This window comes from Rosa rugosa, chromosome 1, assembly GCF_958449725.1.
Source record: "Rosa rugosa chromosome 1, drRosRugo1.1, whole genome shotgun sequence".
Lineage (NCBI taxonomy): Eukaryota > Viridiplantae > Streptophyta > Magnoliopsida > Rosales > Rosaceae > Rosa > Rosa rugosa.
The window spans coordinates 56,221,681-56,237,313 of record NC_084820.1 but is presented as its reverse complement, the minus strand read 5'-3'; the positions used below and the strand labels follow the sequence as shown (position 1 = coordinate 56,237,313).

The 15,633-nt window shown below is 42.7% G+C and overlaps 3 protein-coding genes across 3 annotated transcripts; 1 reads left to right on the top strand and 2 right to left on the bottom strand.

Moving 5' to 3' along the window:
- The first annotated feature begins 6,782 nt into the window (after window positions 1–6,782).
- On the top strand, window positions 6,783–8,833 carry LOC133731018 (uncharacterized). Its single transcript, XM_062158497.1, has 5 exons — window positions 6,783–6,809; window positions 7,074–7,143; window positions 7,249–7,308; window positions 7,516–7,997; window positions 8,499–8,833. Exons 1-5 carry the CDS (start codon window positions 6,783–6,785, stop codon window positions 8,607–8,609), a joined length of 750 nt encoding a protein of 249 aa, XP_062014481.1. The 3' UTR covers window positions 8,610–8,833.
- A 378-nt stretch (window positions 8,834–9,211) lies between these two features.
- On the bottom strand, window positions 9,212–10,485 carry LOC133725582 (uncharacterized). Its single transcript, XM_062152878.1, has 3 exons — window positions 9,950–10,485; window positions 9,680–9,724; window positions 9,212–9,550 (listed from the first exon to the last, which is right to left on the bottom strand). The coding sequence occupies exons 1-3, from the start codon at window positions 10,339–10,341 to the stop codon at window positions 9,493–9,495; spliced, it is 495 nt and encodes a 164-aa protein (XP_062008862.1). The 5' UTR covers window positions 10,342–10,485; the 3' UTR covers window positions 9,212–9,492.
- A 375-nt stretch (window positions 10,486–10,860) lies between these two features.
- On the bottom strand, window positions 10,861–15,425 carry LOC133725581 (protein HIGH CHLOROPHYLL FLUORESCENCE PHENOTYPE 173, chloroplastic). The gene is made up of 13 exons (XM_062152877.1): window positions 14,666–15,425; window positions 14,345–14,557; window positions 13,974–14,178; window positions 13,784–13,859; window positions 13,526–13,661; window positions 13,320–13,424; window positions 12,941–13,021; window positions 12,456–12,545; window positions 12,262–12,327; window positions 11,713–11,769; window positions 11,539–11,616; window positions 11,419–11,466; window positions 10,861–11,307 (listed from the first exon to the last, which is right to left on the bottom strand). Exons 1-13 carry the CDS (start codon window positions 15,293–15,295, stop codon window positions 11,236–11,238), a joined length of 1,857 nt encoding a protein of 618 aa, XP_062008861.1. The 5' UTR covers window positions 15,296–15,425; the 3' UTR covers window positions 10,861–11,235.
- Between the last annotated feature and the right edge of the window lie 208 nt (window positions 15,426–15,633).

The following is a 15,633-nucleotide window of genomic DNA, read 5'->3' as shown; positions in this document are numbered from 1 at the left end:
CTTGTTCTTTGGGTGCTATCAAAGTCAGTTTTACGTAGGGTTCTAGTACATATTAGGGCTCTTAGCAATAGCTCAATTCTGTCAGGCCCTTCATAGGGCTAGTTATTGTGTAATCACTGTAATGTTTGCCTCTTTCTACCTATTAATGGACTGACACCCTAATTTGATAAAAAACAAAAAAAATGTTACCTACTCTTTTTTTTTTTTTTTTTTTTAAATAATGAATTTGGAACCTAGTCAAGCTAGGAGGCTTATTCCCACGTTGTTACCAGCTCTTTTTATATACTCATGTTCACCAATGTCATCGATCCTGCTGTGATTGAAAATTAGATTGCTGAATTGGAAACAGCCATCCTACAAACTCCTTAGTTTTACCTACAAATAAATTTCATCTTCAAATATCCGGTATTACCATCACATAAAATTAAAGAAAAAAAATAAAACAGAGAAATAAAAATAGAAAACAAACAGCAGAGCCCCTCGCAATCGCATTCTCCTCCTTAAGTGACGGCCGTCTAACTGGTTGAAATTTTTTGCCATTTATCACATTTTGAGTTCTAGCTTTCTGTCAAATGTATGTGATTTATGGATTTATTTTTATGAGTAGTTTACCGACTCTTGAAGCAAATGGAGGACCAAACCTAGATTTGAAGCAGAAGCAATTGATTTTCAGTGGTACCCAATGATGGGAGAGCCAAGAGGTTGGCCCAGCCCCCCTTCTTTATATTCTGCAGTTTCATTAATTAAGACTTGAAGGCAGCCGCACTAGCTCTTTTATATATATATATATATATATATATATATATATATATATATATATATATATATATATATATATGTATATATATATATATATATGTATATATATATATATTTTTTAATCTCAATATTTGATATTAAATTGAATGATAAGTAAAATCATAAAATTCTTTATTTTTTTGAAATGGGGCTGGAGCGGCTGCCCTCAAGGCTTGATTAATGAAATTAAAGAATACAAGGGGGGGACATAGAGCCTGAATCCCATATTACAATAAGCATAAAGAGAACATCCTGAAATAATATCAGGACTCTCCACAAAAGCTATGTATTCTAACAAACACCAATTAGCAAAAAGTGCACGAATGGCTACTCCATTTACTTTGACATAGCGGTGACATACCGGAAAGATAACTCTATAATAATGAAGAAGCATCATTACAAATAGTACAGCTTTCCCACTATGTTGCCGCACGGGAAAAAATCCAGCGGCACTCAATTTCATCCTGCCACTAGGATGTTGCGTCCATTTGATCAAGCAAATAGTTCGCCGCCTCGCTAGGCCAGACAAGACACACTGAGTGTGCATACCGGGACAAAGTCCACGTCGCCCTACCAAATAATGGAAGAGACTTTATTGCCGGTAATAAGCCACATATTACTAAAAATAAAAAACAAACAACATAACATAAAAATAGAGACAAACTGGGCCAAGAGCCAAAGCCCAAGCCCAACCTCCATCTAGCCCAAGCGCAAGTAGCAGACCGTACCACCATCCCGTCTGCATCTTTGATAGCAACCATTGCCTTCAACCCATTTATATTGATCCAATGCCTTCTAGCCCATATAGGATTAGCTAAATATCTTCAAGTCCTATGGACAGGTGTCGTTTTCTTCCAGCTGTAAGGACCTTGGTCCCAGATTGTTATATGCTGTACGAAATTCCCATTCTGAGGCAGATATGAAAATATGAATTTCCCTTGAATTTCCTTTGTTTTCTTTTCTACAATTCCTTGTTCTTATCATTTTGGTATCAAAGCCATGACCCTGCGGTTCAACCAGACCCAAACCCCCTCCATCCCCATGACTACCACTTCCATTCCACCATTACCTCCCCACAGCTCCGCTACACAACCCTCTTCTTCTCCATCCCCACCCATGCTCACCATGGCGCAGCTGCAATCCCAGCATGAAGACCTTCATCACTCCATCAATTCTCTCACCCACCACTTTGCTGCTTTGCAGGGCACCGTGCTTCAGTCCCTTTTACATCGACCCACCACCGGCCCTTCCTCAGCTGCCTCCCCCACCCCAGCCACTCCAACTACTTCGTCCACTGCCTCTTCCGCCACGCTTTCTTCCCCAAGCCCACCAATTCCTTTCGGCTCTTTTTCCTCCGTCCCCACTTCTGGGTCTGGCTCCGTTTCACCCCCACGTTGCTCAGCTCCACCCCAACCTACTTCCACCTCCACTCATTCACCTCCACTCCCTTTCCATCCGGCGGCCCTTCGTTCTCCACTATCACGTCTACCCAACCGCCCCAATTTTTTTACCCAGAAGGGTCTTTCCCTTACCCATACCCACCTCCGATGTTTCCATACCCATATCCTCCACCCCCATATCCCCCACACTCGTTTCCTTACCCACCACACCAGTTTCTATACTTCCCACAACCACAACCACTACCACACCATACCCAGGAGTTTCGTCCTCCCAAGGTGAACTTACCTCGTTTCACCGGAGCCGACGTGGTGGGCTGGCTGTCTATGGCCGAACGCTACTTGCGCTCTCACAGAGTTCCTCCGACGGAAAAGGTGGCCACCATAGCCACCCACTTTGGCCCTGACGCATCTATGTGGATGAGTGCCTTTGAGTCGCGCCACCCCAACCCTTCTTGGGAATGCTTTGTACGAGCTTTTTTGGAACAATACGGTGCTGGGAACATCACTGACCTCAAATCCACTCTCTCCCATATTCAACACACCGCTTCTGTCGACGAGTTCGTCACCGAGTTCACGAAGCTGGCGTGTAGGGCGCTAGAATGGAAGGATGCAGACCTCTTACCCATCTTTCTGGGAGGCCTTCGTCATGAGATTCGCCATGATGTCCAAGCTCTGGAGCCTCAAACGCTGAATGCCGCTCAACGCCTTGCACGGCTGTTTGAGGCCAAGCTTAACGATGCACGCGCTGCTCGCCCACCCAAACCTACCCCGTGGGCCCACTCTACACGATCCATTGGTGGTCCCAGCCACAGCTCAGCACCCGCAAAGGTACAGTCCACCAACCCAAATATTCCATCCGCCTTGTCCTCCTCCGCAACCTCTGTACAACGACCCCAAAACAGAGGTACCTTTAGACAGTGGTCCACCATGGAGCAGCGCGACCGCCGGGCACGTAATTTGTGCTTTCATTGTGAGGAGCCGTACAGCCCTACTCATGTTTGCAAAAAGCCAGTCTTGGCCATCCTTGACTGCCCCGTTCCGTGCATCGAGGACTCCCCACCACCCACCGACTCCATGCCACCGGAGGAACCTCCCAACCCGATCCCTGAAATTGGGTACCCTCTCAATTCCATTACCCACACCAAATTCGGGGAGATGATGCGCTTCCAGGGCTCCCTCAATGGCAACCCAATCACCATCTTTGTCGACTGCGGGTCCGCAATGAACTTTCTTAATCCTTCGTTCGCCCAGCGACTGAACCTTCCTATCGCTGGCACCCCTCCTATCCATTTCACTTCCGCCTCCGGCCACTCCATTTCACTTTCTGGCCTAGTCAACGATGTCACTATCCAAATTCAGGACTATACTTTCCGGGACTCCTTCTTACTATTAGCTGTGGCCTGCTGTGATTTGCTTTTAGGGGCTCCTTGGCTTGATTCCTTAGGCTTTGTGGGGTGGCATTTCTCAGAAAAACTCATGGTATTCACCTCCAATGGCAGATGCCATGTATTACAGGGTATCGTTTCGCACCCCAGACAGTTGTCCTCGATTTCTCCGGCCGAGTTAATTTACCTTTTACCTCCAGATCACTTTGAGCTCCCTTCAATGGATACTGGGCCTCACCCTACCTCGTCAGCACCTATTAAGGCCATCCAGTCCCTATTGGATCGTTTCCAGGATTTATTTACTCCTTTCTCGGGACTTCCTCCTCAGCGGCCCATCGATCACACAATTCCCTTGCTCACGGGCACAAACCCCATCAATGTACGCCCATACAGTTATGCTCATTCCCAAAAAGATGAATTGGAGGCCCAAGTGAGTGAGATGCTTTCTCAAGGCATCATCCGGCCAAGTACTAGCCCGTTCTCATCACCGGTACTTTTGGTCAAAAAGAAGGAGGGCACATGGCGTTTTTGTGTGGATTACCGCCAACTCAATGCGGTAACGGTAAAGAATAGATTCCCTATTCCTATTGTCGATGAATTGTTGGATGAGCTCCATGGTGCCCAATATTTCTCCAAATTGGACCTACGGTCCGGGTATCACCAAATCCGAATGCACCCGAATGCACCCCGAGGACATAGCCAAGACCGCTTTTAGAACGCATGAAGGACATTACGAGTTCGTCGTAATGCCTTTTGGTTTGTCTAATGCCCCTTCTACATTTCAAGCCCTTATGAATCATATTTTCAAACCTTTGTTGAGAAAATTTGTTTTAGTTTTCTTTGATGACATATTGATCTATAGTGCGGACTTGGAGTCCCATATTACACATCTTGCGGAGGTATTTACTATTTGGCAGGACAACAAATTGAAGGTCAAGCTTTCTAAATGCACATTTGGTCAATCCTCAGTCAATTATTTGGGTCACACCATTTCTGGGCAGGGGGTTTCCATGGACCAAACAAAAATCCAGTGCCTGCTAGATTGGCCGAAGCCCACATCTCTCAAGGCTTTGCGTGGGTTTCTTGGTTTGGCCGGTTATTATCGGCGTTTCATCCGCAACTTCAGCTTGATTGCACGACCACTCAATGACATGCTTAAAGCTGATGGCTTTAGCTGGTCCTAGGCATCTGAAAATGCTTTCCTTCAGCTCAAACATGCCATGACTACCGCACCCGTGCTCGCCTTGCCGGATTTTTCTAAGACATTTACTATCGCAGCAGATGCTAGTGGCATTGGTATTGGGGCAGTCTTGTCCCAGCAGCATCATCCCATTGCTTTCCTCAGTAAAACTCTGTCACCCAAGAATCAGCTCCTCTCCGTCTATGATCGGGAAATGCTTGCCGTCCTCTTCGCGGTGGAAAAATGGCGCCCTTATATCTTGGGCAGACACTTCAAGATCCTAACTGACCATCAGACATTGAAGCACATGATGGATCAGCGGATTACTACCCCCTCACAAGAAAAATGGATGGCAAAGTTATTGGGCTATGATTTCACTATTGACTACAAACCTGGGAAATTGAATACGGTCCCTGATCTCCTCTCTCGTCGTCATGAGGTCTACCCAATACTGAGCATTAGTGCCCCCTATATTCGACTGCCTTACACACATTGACAGTGCCTGCCGTCGGGATCAAGAGGCACAGAGCATCATCTCCGCCCTTCAACAAGGCAAACCAACAAAGAAGAATTATTCTTTGCTCCATGGCCGATTGCTATACAAAAACAAAGTTTATGCTCCAACCTCTTCTGAATGGCGTGCCAAGTTACTCACTGAGTTTCACTCTTCCCTCCAAGCCGGTCACTCAGGGTATTTGAAGACTTACCTCAGGTTAGCTCGTAATTTTTGTTGGCCTGGGATGCGCAAGGCAGTCAAACAATTTGTAGCTTGCTGTGATCAGTGCCAAAGGCAAACCTACGAAACAATCAACCCCCCTGGTTTACTCAATCCCCTTCCGGTCCCAGCCAATGTATGGCTAGACATCTCTCTCGACTTCATCGACGGCTTACCGGATTCCTCCGACAAAAACTCCATCTTGGTGGTAGTGGACAGACTCTCCAAGTATAGCCACTTTATTGCCATCACACACCCATACTCTGCTGCTACCATTGCCGAGGTGTTCCTCAAGGAAGTATTCCGTCTACATGGCATGCCACGGTCAATTGTCTCGGATAGAGACCCTATCTTCCTCAGCAATTTCTGGACCGCTTTGTTCAAACTCCAAGGTACCAAGCTTTGCCACACATCTGCTTACCACCCCCAATCCGACGGGCAAACGGAGGTTGTTAATCGCTCATTGGAGCACTACCTTCGCTGCTTTGTTGCTGACAAACCACACTCTTGGAGTAACTTGCTGCATTGGGCAGAATGGTGGTTTAATTCCACCCATCACTCCACCATTCAAATGACCCCTTTCGAGGCTCTCTACGGCTACCCACCACCCTCTGTCTCGATGTACATGCCCGGTACCACATCTGTGCAGGCTGTCGATTCTGCTCTCCAAACCCGTGATGACATCCTTCGCTCCTTGAAGTCCCACATGACAATTGCACAAAATAGGATGAAACAGCAAGCGGATCTCCACCGCACTGAACGAGAATTTGCAATAGGCGATTGGGTTTACTTGAAACTCCATCCATATCGTCAACAATCCCTGGTAAAGCGGCCATCCCACAAATTGGCTCCAAGATACTACGGGCCATTCAAAATCACTGCTAGAATCGGGAAAGTGGCTTACCGGCTTGCTTTACCAGCGACCTCTCGCATACACCCAGTCTTCCATGTGTCTCTGTTGAAGCGCCGTGTGGGCAACACAACGATATCATCCCCCACCCTTCCACCCTTTGATCAATCTGGCGAATTGCTCTGGACACCAGAAACAGTGCTTGATATGCAGGTGGTCAAAAAGAAGAAGTCTCAGATAACACAATGGCTCATCAAGTGGGAGGAGTTACCAATCGAGGACGCCACCTGGGAGTCAGCCCAGGATATTGTAACATGTTTTCCTTCCTTTGGCACTTGGGGACAACTGGCCTCTTAAGGGGGGAGGAGTTGATAGCAACCATTGCCTTCAGCCCATTTATATTGATCCAATGCCTTCTAGCCCATATAGGATTAGCTAAATATCTTCAAGTCCTATGGACAGGTGTCGTTTTCTTCCAGCTGTAAGGACCTTGGTCCCAGATTGTTATATGCTGTACGAAATTCCCATTCTGAGGCAGATATGAAAATATGAATTTCCCTTGAATTTCCTTTGTTTTCCTTTCTGCAATTCCTTGTTCTTATCATTCTTCCTCGTCATTCCATCACCGGTAGTGCCTCCGCCGGCACCTCCTTTGCAGCAGGCGAACACAGGTCGACTCACCAGCCCTTCATCATTCCCAGCACGTCATAGAGATGAGCCGCCTCTCCCACGAGGTCCTCTCTAGCCCGTCCGACGACGACGCCGCCACAGGGCGTGCCGTCGGAGAGGGCATACCGTTATCAATTTAAGCGCAAGTGCGGCGTGTTTTCTCTCTAGGCAACTGTCAAATCATAAAATTCTTAATTATTATCGAAGACCGTGTGAACATATTACAGTTATCATGAACATGTCATTTGTAGGTACGTATGGTTGGCTAGGTGTTTATCCGTATAAGGTCCCAAGCGTCGAAAGGGGAGGAGGTACGTAGACACATGTTAATCATATGGTGATAGCAACCATGCAATATTAATTAACCTACCTAGCTAGCTCATATAGTCATATGTGGTGGTCGGTCTAAGAAACATATCAATTGAGATCCTCGAACACAATCACCTTCAAAAAATTACGACAGTACTCGATCTGGATCAAAAGCATTAAAGGAAATAAGGAATTGATGATGGGCACAGATGAAAGCTCGAGGGTCAATCAAGGAGAACTATACTCCCCAGCTCACGCAATCAAAGTGATCAGCAACAAAGAAAACCATGAAAGCTCCGTGGACGTAGGTCAAGGAGAGTTGTACTCTCCGGCTCACGCAATCAAAGTAAGCAGCAACGAAGAAAACCGAGACGAAAAATCGTCGTCGGAGCAACCAAGGACGACGTCGAATGCGGCGGTGGGAGTGGTGGAAGCAACAAAGGAAGTAGCAATGGACATGAAGAGGAACTTGGGGGCCGTCAAGGATAAGATACTGGAGAAGCTTGCGGCACACGCACCTGCTGTTCCCGCTGATGCTTTGGACAACGTGCGCCACTTCTTGGAGAGTGTTGTCAAGGAAGTGACCGACGCGACCGGGGTGGCGCGTGGTGTCACCACGGATGCGTTGCACCGTATCAAAACTCAACTTGGTGACATGCTGCCCAACCTCTCTCCAGACGCCACCAAGAAGGTCTCCTCCTTCTAGCTTTACGTTCTCTCTGTGTCAATTTGATCTAGATGTATTAGTTTCTACCTCCCAAGCCATTTTTACTCCAAATTCATTACTTTGCTATTGTTAGTATTTACTTTTGAGTCAATTTAAGATGTTAGTTCAAGTCTATTGATCGGAGTAGTTTCCTTTTCGATCGATCGTTTGTTAAAATGGTTTATCAATTCGGAATTGGTCATTTAAACATCTGTTATTGTTTAAAAGTACAAAAAGGAAATTCAAATGAAGGTAATGTGTAGATCAATTTAGATTGGTTTTGGCAGAGATCGATGATTCTAGAAGAGGACCTAAAAATTGAATGTTATCAATAATAGATTGCATCATTGAGAAAAAACAAGAAGAGGATATTAGATTGCATATGTCACGCCCATTCATCCTTGCTTGTATATACACTAGCTTAGTCTCGAGCATTTTCATTCCTATATGCCATGTTGAGAATACCTTGATTTTTAATGATGACAGATGGTGGATGAAGCGGAAAAGGAATTATTAGCTACTAATGAAGATGGTGGCAGATGCAAAGATGAAAGAAACCACAAGGAAGGAAATCAAAAACAATCATCGAGGCTTTGACTTTGTCCAATAATGATCGATACCTATGCATATGCACCTTTCTAGCTTATTACAAAAATTTGAATTCTCTTTCCCATCCACCTCTCTAGCTTATTACATAAATTTGAAGTCTTTTTCCTTTGATGGTTCCGAGTATTAATTAGTTGGCCAATACTGATGCAGTGATGCAAGTATTATTTCCTCTCTAGACATCACAATTGAATATTCCCATATATTATGTTTTACTCTTTTGGGTTAAATAGCTACTTAAATTGAAAACTGAAAATGAATTGGTTATCGTACTGAGCAATGTAAAGTTTACTACTTATGCTCAGCTTAGTTTTACCATCTCCTGTCCGATTGAGTGCCTTGGCAAGGATTAGGTAAATAGGCCACTGGTGTAGGACTGTTTCTGTCAAGAGTTTTTCTTCTCTTGTTTAGTTTTTCCTAAATGAGAAAGCTCTCTCAATTAATTGGCGTTATTGGCTATAGATTACTCCAATTTTAAGCCAAATAGGATAGGTATGAACTTTCTGGCCACCGATAGCACACCTTGGTGCATGGTGCATGTAATACTATATATGGCTTTTACCCCATCACATTCAACACACTTTGCCTCTAAGTAGCATTCCAACACAACATGATAAATTCATCTTTGAGAACATGCACTTGCAATACAAGAAATTACTAGCCGCGCCCAACCGCAACCAAAAGGGATTTTCAAGCATATATCAGCTACTAATACCTAAGCCAAGGGGTTCACGAGTAACAGAAGTAAATTGACAGTGTTTAAACTTTGAATAAAAATCTAGAAATTCTCGAGGAACAGATCTTTTCTTCGATAACGAGCATAAAACTAAGGACTATACAATTGCTAGCTGATTACAAAAATTTATAGTTTCAATTAAGGCCCATCGTCACCATCTCGAATCAGATTACATATATCTGAGCACTCCACCAAACTGCCAAAAGAAAGAGTACAATTCTCACATAGCTATAAATTAATGGCCAAAATGGAAATGGAAGACAGTTTCTGTAAGCTAAAATAAAGACTGACGGTGAGCAGAACCAGAGCTCTTTAAGACATGTACCAGTATTGACGGCTTCGGAAGCCTTGCTTGAAAACAACTATAGGTCTGCACCAAAAAATGAAAACCATACTCTTAATTCTTAAGAATTTGAGTAAAGCAAGGTCAAAATTGTACTCATATCAAATGAGACGATGCAAGCACAAGTTTAGAAAGAATGATGGTATTGTACAATGCCATATTGCCATAGTTAACATTTTGCGTTAGTATCATAAGGCATTTAGAAAATATAAGTTGGCTCATAGGATTTGTGAACCAACTAGGAATGTGTACCTTCTGACATTGAAGGGGCCTTCACCGGGCGATCCCTCGCCCCCCCTGATACAAGTAGTTACACACTTGATTGTGCAAGACTCCGCTTTTCTTGATTTCGGCTTTTGAATCCGAGCTTTCTTGCAATCCTTGGGCAAAATGCACTCACCGGATAGCGTCTGCGGTATGTTGGCTAGAGTATCACCTTGTTCAGGGGACTCGATTGCAAGACCTATTGATGCAGCTGAAGCTAACACTGCAGCAGTTGCAAGCAACCCTGCAGTTGCTACAATGCAACTTCTGCTTGCTCTTGCAAACTGGGAAGTGCTTCTGATGATGATGCCATTAGCCTTCTTGTTGTTGGTGTTGATTGTATTAAGTAGAATTGGAGTAGTTGAGCCATAAATTAGCATTCTTTTGCTGTATGATTCTGAAACTCAGTTTTGGTAGGTTCATTTCAAGCAAAGGAAAACCTCCCGAGTTCTCTCAGATTTTTCCTTATCCCTTCATATGTGATATGGGGTCCTTGGCCAAGAATTGCTTCTTTTTGCTCATCTACGTGTCAACTCTGGTGCCCTTAAAACATATTGAATACAAGTTTGCAATTAAGGAGAACATCCTGATGCCTGAGTTCCAATTTGGAATTTTGATAAAGATTCTCTAAAGTAACAATATGATTTGACGGTTAAAGCAACAGTTACACCTACTTCAAAGTTCTGGTTTCAGCCACTGTAAATAACGACTTTTAATACCGGGTGATTGCACATATTCGGGTACTTATCTTGAACGCTTTGCATCTGATGAAGGTTTTTCTTTCTACCAAGTTATACTCATCCTCTTAATCCTCACCAACAGCATTCTCAATGTTCACATCATCGAAACAGTAGGACATCTTCTGAATCGCACATTATCTTTTTAACAGAAGATGCACATTTGCTTAAAGAGTATTTGATCATTAATTGCCAGCTGCCTGGTATATCATAAGAATGTAACTTTTACAAGAATGAATTAAGACTGTAACTTCCTTTCTTTCCGCCTATCTTGGTGTTGTCACTCTCGATCAGAAACAAAGCCTTGTAAGCATGCAATTGTAGTGCTTGATATTTACACTTCGACCTGATTTATGATGAAGAAAAATGCATACCCTTCAGGCATCTACACATGAATTTACAGCAAGAATACGTTGACATGAGCTATAGGATGATCAGGTATGTCGATCATCCATACCAGATCATATGTAGCTCCATATGTATCTTTACAATTGTATTCCCATTTTACGAAATATAGATCAACCATGCTGGGGATGATCAGGTGTTCTTCTCTAGAGCTGAGAGTGCTGGCGTCAGATAATTATTGGCTTTGTCCGGCAAATGTGCAACCTGCAGAAGAATAGGCATGTAGTTCCAAGTGGTTACAAACTTATACATTAAAAAGAGGTGTTTTTCTTTTTGAAATAGAGAAACGACATCTCAATTTTCCTTAGTCCTTACCAGCTCATAGAGTTCCTTCCCTTGATCAGCCACATATTCGTAACATACCTGGAAAAATTAAAAATCATTTTAGCATTTGTCACTTGAAAGTAATATAATGGCAAAGAGATGGCTACTCACATCAAAGCTTTTGTTCCTTGCAGTTGAATCATGCAATGCCTTAACACAGATATCAGCTACATCAGCACAGCTGATCCCCTAAATTCAGATATGGTAGTTGATATTAGAAGTTCGCCGATGTTATTTATCACCCAAAAGTTAAATCTTTTCTCCACACTGGAAGTTCATTTTCACCTGAGAAATCCTGTTTCCTTGATCAAATATGAGAGCACGTTGTCCGCCAGGTTCTTCCTGTATAAACTAAATGTCAGTAAGTAGTCTACGTTTCCATCACATGGAATGGAAACTCCATGCAGAAGTATGCCACTTCTGTTTTGCCACAGAAATGACAAATATGCTCTTAACAGAAGCTAGATGTGTAGTTTTGCAAATTGCAATCACACAATACTACAATAAATACAAAAGCAGAAGCCACTATCATTAAAATAAGCACAAACAAACTTCACTCTTGAAACTGAATTTTTATATGCTTTTAAAGGTACAATTTTTAAAGTATCTAATTCCTAATTTGTAACTTTGCACAGACTGCTTGCAATGTGGAGCTCAAGTGCAGCTTGCATGGGAAAGGGATTTTTTTTTTTTTTGAACAAATCATGGGAAAAGGATTTGAGGGCATTAGATTTTAATGTACTTCAAGTCATGATTATAATGCTATTTTCTTAGAGGTGTGCAAATTACTAGATAAGCCAGTAAGAGTTATGAATTTTAGTATAAGAACTCCACCTTTAGGGGACCAGGTCGAATAATTGTGTATCCAACTCCTGATCTTCGCAATGAATCTTCCCCAGCCTGGAGAAATTTCAACAATAAAATCATTAGCAATGTTGAAATATTTACACACAAAAAAGACATGAAAAGAAACTTTTCAAACAGTCAAAAGTGAAAATCACAAAGTAGGAAAAACAAAAAGAACCAACCCTCTTGGCTTTAAGAACTTGCTCCCTTCTGTTAGGTTCTATTCCTGATCCCGTACATGAAACTAGAATGAAGTCAGTTTCTTGACCGGCCTGCAAACATGTAAAAGAAAACACTTATTCTCTATATATAGTTCATATATATATTGCTGGAAATGTACACGCTGTTCCTTCTCATTATCTAGACTTTACACTCAGTTACATAATCTTCAAAGCAATAGCTCCTCTGATGGAATTGTGAAAACCAGGAACCTCAGAAGATATCTCAATTCTCATGGATACTCAAGTGACTAAAAGTTATCTCTATATGCTATTGTCGCCAGATATTATGAAAGGGTTGAGAGAGAGGCAGACCATTTGAACATAAGATATTATGAAAGGGTTGAGAGAGAGGCAGACCATTTGAACATAAATTGACTCAAATGTATAGAACAATTGACAGAGGAATCAGCAGCAATACAAAAAAAAAAAAAAAAAAAAAGCCTTACAGGTAGAGCTTTGATGTACTCCAATATAAGCTTAAAGCTTCTGGGGTCTTGTTTCTCTCCTGGACGTGCTTCAACAGCTTTCTGTGCCCAGAATAATAAGTTGATTCATCAAGGATTTGTATACATGAATTTCATCAAAAATTGATGTGAGGTTTATACTTGTTGATTGTAATAAGTAGAAAGATTCAATTCAAAATATCTTTTTTTATTTTTTATTTTTTAAAGGTCAGATTATTCCCTCCAACATTATGAAAGATGCAAGTAGGAATGGCAAATTTATTTGAAGGTTCTGGAACAGCTAATAAGGCACCAAGGGGATAACATCAAAACATATGACACAATATACTTTTTTTATCTTACATCCAGGAAATGGGCAAACCTGTCTTCTGGGCTCAAAACGTATAGTTAATGTATGTACAAGGAATGGATCCAATGGCGGATCATCAGGTTTCACCGGCCTGAAGGATGAAAATGGCACCCTGACCTGCCAGTTTCATATATAAAGAATTAGGTAGATTATATTAAGAAAATCATCCAATATAACACAAAAAAAACACAGCTACACAGAGAGGAAAGAGCCCTTACCCTACAAAATCCCGCTTTTGTGTTAAATCTTGCAAAATATAGTTTACTTTGAGATGTATCTGCTGAAGGACCGGCTTCAAGAATTAATATATAAGCCCTTCCATTCCCACCAACAGAAAGAACTAGACCTTCATACCTATACATTATAATTTTGGATAATGGACGACTTGATAAGCCTTTGCAGTTCAGTAATCATGCATATAGAGAACCTATCATTGCTAGCTTCTTTATGACATTGAGAATGCAACAACAGCATACCTGTCAAGAGTGCTTCCCAAAGGAAGTGAAAGCTTTGTTGATAGTTCAACATACCCTCCCCTAGTGAAAACATATCCTAGAATGGAGCAAGAAAGAGATTCCAAAGGCATAGTAAGTATCTGTATGCACTTGCATAGTCATGATACACATAATTTATGTCAGATACGAAATCCCACTAGAGCTTTGTTACCTGAGAAAACCGCATCTCCAGTAAAAGTGAATTCGAATTTAGCATCCATGCCTCCATCATACTTGGAAGCAACCACATCCTGGAAATAAGTCCCCTTATAAACTTCCCATCCATTTACTGACTCCGGATTCTTGAACTTAGCAAGCGTGAGCTTGCTTTTGCTACTTTTTCCTGCTCGTAATTGCGCAAGTTTGTTGTTATAGTCCTGCACTTCATAAAGTCATCAGCTTCACAAACAACTCCCTAATTCACATCATCAGCTCACACATGTGACACAGACAATGACCAACCTAACAGTAACAGTAAACAGTGACACATGAAGTTCCAATCTTTGTTGTTTAATAGAAGTATTTCAAGGAAATAGGTTATACCTGAAATGCTTTAGTGAGGTTGTAGACTCCTCTATTATCAACCCTGTAGAGGTCTCCACTAATAGTAGACCGTGCAGTTGCACAGTATATGATCTTGTTGCAGCCCTGTACGGCGGCTCTTAGACTATCCGGCTCACCCACATCCCCAATCACAATCTCCACCGACCTCGGCAACATGTCCACCACTTCCTGATCCGCCTTCCTCACCAGAGCCTAATTCATCATTTCCCAAAAACCCAACTCATTACACACAGAAGCTAAATGCAAATAACCTACACAAAACCCGCAAATGGATTAAAAAAAAAAAAAATACATACATACCTTAACCGTGTAGCCTCTGAGCATAAGCTTGCGGACAACTATCCGGCCGATCTTAGACGTAGCTCCGACTACCAAAACCGTGGTGTTTTGGGCTCCGGGAATAACAAACTCGCACATGGGACCTTCCCTGATGAGAAGGGCATCAAGGGCGTCTCTTTCATCGGGTAAGCTAGTCCTTGAGATCTGCCCCAGCCCAGAAAACTTGCGCCACACTTCATCAAACAACTGGCGTGATCTCCGGCCCAGCCCAACTGGGTTCACGTCTTCCAGCTCCAGCCTCCTCTGCTGCTGCTGCTTCTGCTTCTGCTCTTTCTCTGTCAGCACTTGACTAACAACTTCACTCTTCTTATTCTTCTTCTTCTCATCAGAAGCAGCACTAGTACCACCAACTGTTGTGGTCTTGGTCTTGGTGTTCTTGCTTCCTTCATTTTCCGGCTCCGGTGAGGAATCCCCAGAGGCTCTAGGAATCAAGGACGACGATCGGTTCCTGGTGGCGATTGTCAAGTTCTGGCAACTGGGTTTCGGGATTGGCAGCGCAATGGATCTCCAACATGTCTGACTGCACCACTGGTAATGGTTAGGACTATTGCTCAGGCTGTTGCTACTAATGGCTCTAGTGGCAGTAGTCATGGTGTGATATTACCGCCAAGAATTCAAGCCCAACTGAACAAAGCCGTTTGTGTATCAGTATATTCTATTTTTGGATTTGGATAAATTGGTGTCTTTGAAATTTGATATCAGTAAATCAAAATGGTAAAGCAAAGACGAATGGTTGGTGTAGGTCACACATCAAAGTCAGAGAGAGACAGGGATGGAGTTCTTTCTTCCAGCACATACCACATCCACAATTTGAGGTTTGAAACTGGCGAAAGGGTCCCTGAGACGGAACGAGCCACGTAGCGCTTATTTCTTTCTCATGCTAATACAAAACCACAATAAGTGGTTTGGAATTGTACAAATCAGATCCA